General features: G+C 41.1%; 1 protein-coding gene across 1 annotated transcript; it reads right to left on the reverse strand.

The window, feature by feature from the left end:
* Nucleotides 1-5,608: 5,608 nt before the first annotated feature.
* LOC133527440 (uncharacterized) lies at nt 5,609-12,020 on the reverse strand. The gene is made up of 2 exons (XM_061864455.1): nt 11,830-12,020; nt 5,609-11,686 (listed from the first exon to the last, which is right to left on the reverse strand). Exon 2 carries the CDS (start codon nt 11,536-11,538, stop codon nt 6,103-6,105), a length of 5,436 nt encoding a protein of 1,811 aa, XP_061720439.1. The 5' UTR covers nt 11,539-11,686; nt 11,830-12,020; the 3' UTR covers nt 5,609-6,102.
* Nucleotides 12,021-12,584: the final 564 nt, after the last annotated feature.

Consider the following 12,584-nt stretch of genomic DNA (forward strand, 5'->3'; position numbering starts at 1 on the left):
TTAACATGTTCTTATAATCCAAAAGAATTTATTGGGATACAATTCTGCCCTAAGATTTGTAGATGGAAACAACCCTATTTTTATTTAGTTATCGATGTGTTTTAGTCGTTTCGATAAAGTTCGTATTCTGTACACATGACTGAAAAAAAAAACATTTAAAACAATTGAAATAGCTTTAACGTTATGCTTTATACAGTTGCATATGAGCCCATCAAACAAAACAGTACGTATTGTTCCGATAAGACAGTAAATTTGACTGTTTTGAGTAGCTAAAATGTAGTGGCTGTTCATTTATTTTTATCGTTTTTAGGGTTCCGTACCTAAACGGTAAAACGGGACCCTAATAAGACTCCGCTGTCCGTCCGTTCGTCCGTCTGTCACCAGGCTATATCTCATGAACCGTGATAGTTAGACAGTTGAAATTTTCACGGATGATGTATTTCTGTTGCCGCTATAACATCAAATACTAAAAAAACAGAATAAAATAAATATTTAAGGGGCCTCCCATACAACAAACGTAATTTTTTGCCGTTTTTATAGATGGTACGGACGGAACCTTTCATGCGCCAATCCCACCCTTGGCCGGTGTTTTTTTATTAACTTACATCCCAAATAAATGCCGGATACATCATTCTGCCCTCCTAACGAAAAGTGCAATAACTCATATTAAAATCACTCAATTGAATGAGATTACAAAATTAGTTATTGCACTTAAAATTAGGAGGGCAGACACGTCGTCTAGTTCATTAGTTTCCAACATGTTCCTCTTTTTCTTCGGAGCAAGCCACAATTTTTAGGCTTGGTTTATTAGGGAGCATAGCCTAAAGATGTGTCGCTTCCTAAAACGCAAGGTGCATTGATCCTTCCAATGTCCTATCTTGCCGTAGCACAGGCACTTTGACTATTGTATACACTTGTCACTTAGATGATGGTACGGAACCCTTCATGCGCGAGTCCGACTCGCACTTGGCCGGTTTTTTCAATACTAACGTCAAACAGTTAACCTTACCGTTTTGTATCTTACTGTTTTTTAAACATTTGTTGATATTGTATACATATTACATACATACATACATACATACATACATACATACATACATACATACATACATACATACATACATACATACATACATACATACATACATACACACACACACATACATACATACATACATATAATCACGCCTGTTTCCCGGAGGGGTAGGCAGAGACCACGAATTTAACGTTGATATTATATAATGCAGTTAATTTTTATATCTCATCAATATATACATTATACCTCTTACTTTTTTATTATTGTGAGAAATTTGATGCTAAATAAATACATCAGTAAATTGCAATGTTCATTAATTAATAGTGCATCATGTTGTTTAAATAATATTTAATTTAATGAAAACATTTCTGATAAACGAAACACAATACGGTAGGAAAACAGATTAATGTGTACATCCATTTTATTAAGTTTTCCTGGTATTGCGTTCATTAATTCCAATTTAAGGCCACGTTATTCGAAATCGATGTATTTTGATTTAAAAGCAATTTCGCAATAAAAGGCCAATAAAATTGTTTATAAATAAATATATGGGGACAATTTTATACAGATCGACCTAGCCCCAAATTAAGCAAAGCTTGTACTAAGTAGTACCCTTAGTATATTTACATACGTATACGTGACGATATATTTACATACGTATATAGATAAATACATAGTTATATTATTTTTGCCGACCGGTCTTATCTAGTGGGTAGTGAACCTGCCTATGAAGCCGATGCATGGGCATTTATTTGTGATGAGTACAGATATTTGTTCCTAAGTCAGGGATGTTTTCTATGTATTTAAGTACTTGTGTATTATATTATATATATCGTTGTGTGAGTACCCATAACACAAGCCTTCTTGAGCTTACCGTGGGATTTAATAAATTTGTTTAAGAATGTCCTATTTTTTTTTATATACATAGAAAACACCCATGACTCAGGAACACATATCTGTATTTATCACACTAATAAATACCCTTACCGGGATTTGAACCCCGGACCATCGGCTTAATAGGCAGGGTCACTACCCACTAGGCTAGACCGGTCGTCGTCGGTTTCTTATATCTATTTTTTATTAATATTATCTGCTATTTGATTTCCGTTGTTGCGTGTAATGTCGTGTTTTTTGAGTCCCACTACCTGCATTCTCGGATACAGCTCGGATACAGCTAAAACTGAAAAAATTGTCAACACTTAATTGGTGTAATCCGATAGCTTTTTAGAGCAAAATGAAAACAAGTTCACTTTTTAACACAACTGTCACTCGCTGACAAATACTGTCATTCGCTTCATAGCAGCAGCCATCATAATTATAGTTGTGCCGTTCCCAAGAACGTTCTCCATACAAAACGGGGAACGTTCTCGAAAATAATCATAATACCTCTCCGTGCTCGTCAATAGAACCTAGCCTTAACACGATGTTGGAAATTCTGTTTCCATGTGAATATCTGCCTTGATCAAAAGCGTTTCAAATAACAAAACCCAGACTATGTTACGTGTTGCTCGAAATTTGTGCCTTTGTTGTACCATGACGCTTTCCTGTTAAACACACAAAGGATGCATACAGGGCCTCAATAATTCGATAGATTTTAACGTATTTCTGATGTAAAAGCATATGGAAACGGGTATTTTGCAACTGTATTTGTTTTCTAGGAACGTAGGAATTCAATATAATTAAATATGATATTGTGTGTGCATCTGGTTTGGTACAGTCAAGGTATTAAATATCGACACGGACAAAGTGCCAAAAATATGTAAACACGACCTTATTGCCTATACGTTAAAGTAGTGTATACATATTTTTGACATTTTGTCCGTGTCGATATTTCATACCTTGAATGTACCTACGTACCCGTAGGTAGGTGGCGTTAACTATTACTAGGTTTAACTAGTAATAATTAACAATAGATAGCGATCGGCAAATTATATTTCTGTTAATTAGGTTGATTTTAAATTGAGAAATAAAATATTAACTCTGTGTTATGAACCTAATTACATACTATATAATAGATTACCAGAGTATCTCAAAAAATATCAATATTGAGTGTTTCGTGCCCAAGTGAAAGACTAAGTATTATTAAGCAGACTTTTCATAACATATAAACGAATTTAATGAAGTTTGAATGTAAAAAATATGAAATGCAATTTCCTACATTGTTTAAAAATTCCTGACTAGTTGCACTTGTTAGTAATGCAGATATTGTGTACATGATGTAGGTATATTTTAGATGGTAAAAAATGTAGATATATATTGATCATCTATCTATTATATTTGTAATTTGTAATAAATAATAAGAACCCAATATATGCCTAACCAAACATATAGAAGCTACAAAAGAATTCATTTTATTTAATTTTAATTTCAATGAAAATCAACATTTTCTATCAAAAAAAATCAATACAGTAAATTTTTTACTAGAATTAGGCATTAAAATATAACCATATAGAAGGCTTAAAAACAAGACGCAACTTCCAAAAACCTTCTTAAAACTCAATGCGAAACGTCAGCGCCATCTTTAAATCCATGTATACTCGTATTTAAACCTAATTGGCGTCCTTAATTCGGTACAAATCCCTTTTGTCAACGTCCCGCCGTGACACGCACACACTTAAACATATCAAAGTCGATGTCAAAAAATTGTTAGCACTTAATCAATTTCACACTAATTTCGGTGATTGCAACGACAGTGTTGAGCCGAAAATATCAAAGGAAGTGTTGAGGGGATTCTGGAGATCTTGCCAATTAGCGAAAAAAATGTTTCGTCCGAAATTGAAGGTTATTTTTAGGCTTCTGAGCAAAATTTTCTACGATTTCACGTCAAAATGTGTCTGATATCAATAAAACAGTTCTTCTATTCCTCGAACGTCCTAATTATTTCTCGAGCTTCACAGATATAAAATATTATAGTTATACACACATACTTGTAACTTTACTTTCGTTCCTTAGACTTGTTGATAAAAATATATGAGTCACTATCATCATTACTATCATTAGACATAATTAATGTAGTAAACAGACGATAGTTTGTACAACAAAAATTGCTTATTTTATGCACCAGCCTGCGCCACTCAGGACGCTGTGCTACCAAATCTTCCCACTGAGAGGATTTGATGTTGCATCTTTTCATGTGTCAGTTCTGAACATCTTTGTATCTGAGGCGTTATCCGCCAAGTTTCCGATTACCTTCCTCTAGTTCAGAGTAAAAGATGTGCTTCGCCACTCTCTCTTCCGCCATACGTGACTGCACCACCGAAGATGCCGGCGCTTTAGGTACCTAAGCCTCTATTCCACCGACCTTCGCTCATCGCAGAACTTCAGTATTTCGCACTCGGTCAGATCCTGATACCTATATAATACAAATTTGTAATAGATAAATAGGTAGGTACATTTTTTTCCTAATACTAAAATTATCGTGGCCCCAGAATGTTTTAGCAACCTCCTTTTGTAAGTCAAAATAGCATTTTTAATTGTAATATGTGATGCGGGTCCCAGGAGGTTTACTTACATATGAGTAAAAAACCGGGTTCCCTTCATGCGGGTGTCCCTCAAAGCAAATTGGGCCTCAGTGTCCACAAATTCCGCAATCAGCGGGTCCTTTTTTTGCGGCCACGGGACAAATGAAAACAATAGCAGGTGCAAACGGCGTTCTGAATTCTGTGATGTTTGCTTACCTCACAGTACAAGCCCGTAGGGCATGTGAGTTTGTACATATGCATGGTAGGTTGTACATGCTACGATTGTTTGGTGTATAGGGTATGTCCGGCGTCGATGAAATAAAAGTAAAAAGTACATTATTTCACTTTTAGTAGGTAGCTTGATGGTAAGCGAACATAGGTATTTTCATTTAAGATTGGAGTTTGTTGATACACGATCTACCATAGGTAGGTTGTCTACTATAGGTTAATCTGTATGTCATGTTTATTTTGATATTGGTGAGCAATAAATAATATTTGTATTGTAATGTATCGATTGTCATAAAGCGGTCGTAATAATTTATCTCAAATCATTTTAATGAGTTAACAGAGATATTTTCTCGTTATCGCGTGCATTTAAAAACAAAAATGAATTCCAAAAATAGGTCATACATCCATAAACATCGCGATGCGGTGGGCCTATGCGCTGAAATAAAATGATAGATGGCGTCATTCGGCCCCCGGACTTTTATTGGACTGTTGATGCGTTGGAAATTCTTTGTTTTGACAGAATTGTCGCGCCTTCTATACCCACCTTGTGTAACACAAGTGCCTGAATCCAAGCGGGTATAAATTCGCTTGGGCAACAAAATATATATCACATCATCAATACATATAATACCATGCCACATGAGAGTAGGAGAAGGGGGTCACCTTCGACCACACTGTTACATGTACAGTATATTTACTTCAGAGTTGGCATCGCACGCATCAATATGAGAGTCTAGTCTACTGGCCTATCCAGAGTGACTCATCCGTACGATCGGTTCGCCTCCAGACTAGGTACTACCGACTAGTACCCTGGTGTCCTACACACCACCTGGACGTGGGGGCGATGCCCCCACGGGGTCCTCCATAAGCCTGCCCCCTAGACCCGGCCCTTGTACTCCAACTCATAACCGACCGTACTACATGCTTTGCCTGTGTGCTTCCGGTACACACTCCATGAAGCTACGGGCTTCCCTGTCCAATGTCCTTGTTGTCTAGGTACATACACCTCAAGATTGGACTACACCTTAGTGAAACTACGTTAACCAAGGACCGTTGGTCAACCCCCTTGTTCCACTCCCATGCAGCTAGGATGTCGATTATATAAGCGTAAATATGTGTATAAACACTCACCAGGGCAGGCTCCCGTTACCGCGTGGAGGCACACTGAGTACTTAATTTCTCAGCACACCCAGCGCCATTCCACGCCTCATGCACGTACCTTCATTTTGATCTTCCCAATGGCGCCATCGTGCTTTTTCCGCCATCGGAACTGTCATCCGAGCAGTCAGTGTTGCCACATGACAAAGTAGTAACCTAGTTGATACCACTTACCAACTTACATCGCGCTTGGCGCGACACTCCCCAGAACAAGGAAGGTTACTGTAGCAAGGCAAGCAGGTGTCGCGTCCACTCCAGGATTTTATCCCTGGCGCGAATGGCTGCGATCCGCTTGATTCTGCCAACGCCTCTTTCTTCTGGCTGCTCCTCTGGTGGTGGTGGTACTTCATTGTTACTGGTCATGTCACATCCAGCCAGAGTATCCACGTCGACATCCGGCCGTTCATCAAGTGCAGGTGTATGAGGATTTGAACTGTTTGGAGCATCCAACTCCCCGCTGTCCTCTTCCATCTCAGTCGCGTCTGCCGCTACCGGTTCTACCACAGGCGTCTCGTCATCTACCTCCAGCGGGTAGAGATGGCCAATGGAACGTGTCAAGGAAGAATCGTCAACCTTGACCCTCGCTACTCTACATTCACCATCACTTCCCCTGATCAGCTCGTGGATCTTCCCCACTTTCCAGAGGTTTCTGTTCTTGAGGTCCGATTTAACCTGTACAAGGTCGCCTACTTGTGGTGATCGATGAGATTTAACTCTAGGCTGCTTGGGAGAGTTGTTGTACCTTTCTCTCAGGCTAGCAAGATACTGCTTGACGAACATCCTCTTAAATTCTTCTAGGATATTGCATCCTCTCTTCCAGCTCTCAAACAGGTCGCTCTTTGTAGCAGTGTTACAAGTCGGAATATCCACGGCAGATGGTCTCATGGTCAAACATTGTCCTAGGCTTATGAAATCTGCCGGGCAGAGGACATGTTCCACTTCTGTACCAACTCTTGCCAGTGGTCTTGAATTCAGTACTGTTTCCACTTCCTTTATCACTGTCAGTAGCCTGGTATCATTGAGAAGGTGTTTTTCTAGGGTTCTTTTAAGGCAATGCTTCACCAAGGCCACTAGCCGCTCGTAAAACCCTCCATGCCACGGTGCTAGTTGACATATGAATTTCCACTGGATGTCATTCTTAATGCAGTATGGCTGTTGTACCATTTCAGCGACTAACTTAAAACAAGTCGCATTATCCGAGTACATTCGTTGTGGCTTGTTTCTAGCAGCTATAAATCGTCGCAAGGCTAGGAGACATTCTTCTGCCGAAAGGTCCTTCACGATTTCAAGATGTATCGCTCTTACTGTCAAACACGTGAATAAGGCTACCCATCGTTTCTCTTTACCAGTCTGGGTACTCACAAATAGCGGTCCCAGATAGTCCACACCAGTGAAAGTGAAGGGTCTGCTATAATTTACTCGTTCTGGAGGCAGCGCCGGTGTGGCTGGTAAACGATACGGACCGCCGCCGTGTTTTACACATTGGGTACATCGCTTTAACACCTTTATTACCTGGGCTTTCCCTTGGGGTATCCAATACCGTTCCCTGATGATACTCAGTGTGTGTGGAGCACCGACGTGGTAGTTACTCTCATGCGTCTCCTTTATGATTCTGTCAGTGAATTCGGAATTTTTTGGCAGTAGTATCGGATACTTCATGTCATAGCTCCAGGTGGTGTTCGCCATACGCCCACGGCACCTAAGAAAGCCGTCTACATCAACAAAGAGATCTAAGTTTCGTGCTAAATGTGTTCTTTTGCCATTTAGTTCTTCTTGGAAGTGCTTCCTTTGTAGATCTTTTATCTCGGACACTATTTTGGCCACAATGGTCTGCTGCTGGATACCTCCTTCATCGGCAGGATTGTCGAGTTCCATGCTTCCATCAGTAGGATATTCACCACTCTCTGTAGGTATGCTCGAATCCTGGGTTTCCATTGGTTCAACGGGATCACTGGGACTTCCTTGCTCGGGGGTCTTACTCTGGTCTGCAACCTCACCAATGGATACTTCCTGTGTCAGCTCACCTGGGTTGTCACCCAGGACCTCCCCAACAGACAGAAGGTTCTGATGTGCCTCGTAGAGTCTATTTTGGGGCCAGCAGGATTCTTTATTAACGAGAAACTCTGGTCCGTTAAACCAAAGTTGCCTTTTCTCTTCAAACAGTTCAGGACGCGTAGCAATATCAGCAGGATTTGCTTTTGTGTGAACGTAGAACATCTCTGTGTTAGGGTGGTCACGCTTGATTTCGTTCACTCTGTTGGCGACAAAGGGTGGAAGCAGTTTGTTTGACCTCATCCAACTAAGTACAACCAAACTATCTGACCACAAATATTCTTTCTCAATATCAAGATCAAGATGGTTCCTTACGTATTTCAGGAGTCTGCTTCCTATCAGAAATCCTAGTAGTTCCAATTTAGGAATTTTTAATTCGTCTTTGTCTTTGGTCTGTGACACGTGCGATTTTGCCATCAACAGAGAGACTGATTTTCCTTGTCCATCTTCAATCACTTTAAGGTAGATAACGGCAGCATAAGCGTCTTTGGAAGCATCTGTGAAACAGTGCAAGTGGTACTTAAGGTCACTCCTTGAGACATCTGTACCAAGGTACCTAGGCACCTCTGTGTCCACTATGGATTTCAGACCTTCCATGACAATTTTCACAGACTGTGTCAACTCCATAGGTAGTTCTGTATCCCATTTACATTTCCTTTCACAGATATCCTGGAAGATCAGCTTCATTGACAACATGAGTGGGCATACAAAGCCACAGGGGTCATATACACGTGCTAGAGCCCGAAGAACTTTTCTCTTTGTGTTTATCGGAGGATCTGTGCTGAAGTGGTCCTCAGTCAAATTCAGTTTCAGCGTATCTTCTTCGACATTCCACATAAGTCCAAGCACTTTGACCAGTCCATGTTTGACTGACCTATGATGTTCTGGTATCATATCCATGAAGCTCTGATTGTTTGATATCCAGTCCCTCATATTCATAGACAGTTGTTCAAACACCGTTCTTGCTTGGTCATAGATCTGCTTAGCCTCCTGCAAGGTATCAGCTCCAGTCACTAGGTTATCCACATAGCACTTGTCAGCGACTTGTTTCAGCAAGGCCTTGTTTGACTGGCTTATGTAGTGTCGGATCGTCGCTGTCAGTAAGAATGGACTAGCAACAACTCCAAAAGGTACTCTGCAGAACCTCAGATACAGTAGGTTATCCTCCGTCACTTCCTTGGTCGTGTCCTTTAACCAGAGGAACCTTGTGACATCGCGATCATCCTCTTGAAGTGCTACTTGTAGGAACGCCTTCTCTACATCAGCCAGTATGCCATACTTCTTTGTTCGGAACTTCAAAAGTAATGCAGTTAGGTCTTCTAACATAGAAGGTCCACTGTAAAGGCACTCATTGAGGCTTTTCTGTCCAGTACTTTTGGCACTAGCGTCGTATACTATCCTCCCTTTGCCGCCATCTTGTTTCACGATATGGTGGGCGAGGTAGTGAATTGGGTGGTCTCCGTTCAAGTCTAACCCTCTCGTAACGACTTCTATAATTCCTAGATCCAGTTGTTCCCTCAAGATAGAGTCGTACTCCTTAATTAACTGCAAGTCCAGTCTCTTCACGTTACTCTTCAATCGACCTAAGGCCAATCCAAAATTTGATGGCAATTCTGGTGGGTACTCAATCCAGGGCCATTTTACTAAGTACCGGCCTTCCTGATATTGCACAGTCTCATTGAAGTGACGAACTGCTTCTTCTTGTCTCGTAGCCTTTGGTGAGTCTGTGATCCCTAGGTTCTCTAATGACCATAAGAACCTTACATCTATGTTTCTTAAAGGCAGATCTGGCTCACTGAAATACGGACAGCTAGGAGTGTGACACTGACAATATGTGACCACTGAGAGGACCTCGCTTCTTTCTTCAGATGTAAGCTTCCCTGTAGGCACCCATCCAAAATCAGTATCCAATAACCAAAAATCTTCCGACACCTGGATCTTTCTTTCTCTGAGGATAGCGCCAAAGAAATCATTTCCGATGAGTACATCTACAACCTCTCCAACTGTCTCATCATCAGCAACAATATCGACTCCAGGATACTTGAAGGATGTCACCGGAACTCTGTCTGTGATTCTTGGTACGACGTTCACCGTAAACTGCTTGGTGACATTGCGTTTCGTCAGGATGTTGACTGTTGTTGAGGGGGTCGACGTCTCCCGAGGTTCAGAAGCTCCGAAGGTGAATATGAGTAGCAGGTCTTCCTGGAGGGTAGGCAGGCCTAACTTTTTTGCAGCTGCTACAGTAATGTAACTCCGCTGACTACCGCAGTCTAAGAAGATTCTGCCTTTGCTACTTTTCTTAGTTAGAGGATTTTGAAGAGTTGCCACTGCGGTCTGCAAAAAAGTGTGTTTGTTAGAAGTAGCACACAAGGATTTTAAAGAGTGCTTCTCTAAAATATCATGTTCCTCACCATCTGAGGCCGGATTGGGACAGAATATGAGCAGGTGGTCTCCTTTACAGCGGAAGCAAGCAATCTTGCGCTTGCAGGATGATGTTGTATGATTGCGTCGAAGGCAGTGTAGACACCTTCCTGTCACTTGCTTCTGACGAGCTTCAACTGTACTGTATTTTCGACAGTCCCTGCTAGCATGTCCTTTCAGATTGCAAAACAAGCATGCCCTTTTTGGTCGCTTTGAAGGTGGTGCACCTGCACCAGCATTTCCCGCATGTTTCCGCTTCCGGCTACTCAAAGACCTTACCTCTGTACGGACTTGCAGTGCCTCAGTTGTGCTACTACCATGCACGGCAATGGTCTCTGGAGTTGGTACTACTGTAGCTGCTGACTTCTCCATTGCCGTGATTATGCGGTCTAAATTATTTCTGATGGCCTTCAAGTCAGTACCTTCACCTATGAGGTGGTGCTCATGGATCACCCTTTCTGGGAACTTTGATAATACCAGCGCTCTTAAATGGTTGCCTCCAACTGGTTCCCCGAGCTTCTCCAACACCCTGAGATTTCGCTCAACACTATCCAGAACACTCCGGCAGCTGGTACTAGTATGGTCTGCCTTTTGAAGTTGGTTGAGTGCTGTATAATGTGCGTCTATTAAAGTGTCAGTTGACCCATAACGTTGCTTCAAAGTATCCACTGCAACAGAGTAGTTGGCGTTGGTAGCTGCCATTCCTGAAACCGTTTCAAGAGCTGCACCTTTTAGGCAGCTCAGGAGGTACATAAGTTTCTCTGATTCCTGTAACTGTCTCTGGTCTACATTGGCAGCAAATCGGTCCCAAAATTCGCACCATTTCAGCTTATCGCCGGAGAAGGTTGGCAGGCTCAACTCGGGTAGCTTTGACTTATTGACAGCTCCACTTCGCCTCTTGTTAATCTGCCATGCAATTTCCAGTTCTGTCAATATATCTTCGGCCTTGAGTTGATCCTGTGTCATGCTAACCACGTCTGCATCCGGCACCACACTTAAATATTGAAATATCTCCTTCTCAAAGGTCCCCAAGCACTGTTTCAATTTTAGGTGGAGTGCCGTGAACTTGTCTTCACTGACAACTCCGTCTGCTTGCAATTGCTCCCAGAGGGCCTGAGAGTCCGCAGTCACCGTTAGTAACTTTTCATGGCGCAGCTTAACCCGACTGTATAAACTTGCCATGATGCCAGCCAGGAAACCGTGCGGCCGTACAAGTAAACAACTTATTCTTTTTTTTTTTCGTTCCGGGCGGTGGAATGAACACGCGTATGCTACATATCACAAAACACGTCTCGAACTGGCCAGGTACATTCCCTGCTTCTTGGTGCAGCTGTAATGTACACAGAATACCAAAATGACCACATTTTACAAAATGATCTAACATATTTGTTGATAATTCTAAGATAAACTTTGTCGCCGAGAGGCCGACGGCGCCATGGCGGCTTAACCAACTACATTACAACTTATTCGTACCTGCAATTGTGCTGCAACTCGCTTTGGAAATGATTCCCTGTACCAGAACTGAGACAGCAATCCCCACAACACTGTGATTTATCAACTACCTAATACACTTAATGATAAGCTTAAGCAAGAAACTTGAAGACGCCACTCGCTCAAGTCGCTCGAGTAACTTTGAATACCGCGAAATTTCTGCTTTTTCCTCGTTGTTTTTTTTTTTGACGTTGGGTCTTGCTAGGATTGCCAGTGCGCAGTGGTGCGTTCCGATTCTCATTCATGTCTGGAAGATTGTTTGACTTATCGGTAAATTTACCAAATAGTAAATCTAATTAAACGCGAATAAGAAATATAAATTATCATAAGTAATCTATTGAATAAAAGGTAATTTATAGTTACCCTTCATCTGACATTCTATACCACGCTCGTTCGTTTATCACTAAAAATAAAATGATGAAATCTGAACGTACGCTTAAGGACATAGATAAGGTAAAAAAGGAACAATTATCTATTACCATCTATATAAAAGGTATGATAGCCAACATAACAAAAATACCTTATGAATATATCTTAAAATAATAATTACACAACAACGATCGAGTGTATAATCATAACAGTTAGGTAATATTTTAATGTAGCCCAATACTTAATCTAGCCTAGGGTGCACCCTTTTACCACAAAAACGAAACAAAGGTTAAATTAGTACTACGGGATTGAAACAACATTCCGTTTTAATTCTTTAATAAACTCGTCGCATGCTGTGAAAGTAATAA

This window comes from Cydia pomonella, chromosome 18 (genome assembly GCF_033807575.1).
Source record: "Cydia pomonella isolate Wapato2018A chromosome 18, ilCydPomo1, whole genome shotgun sequence".
NCBI lineage: Eukaryota > Metazoa > Arthropoda > Insecta > Lepidoptera > Tortricidae > Cydia > Cydia pomonella.

Excerpts from the sequence above, each read along its gene's own strand:
- LOC133527440 (XM_061864455.1), bottom strand. The coding sequence starts at position 11,538 with ATGGCAAGTTTATACAGTCGGGTTAAGCTGCGCCATGAAAAGTTACTA.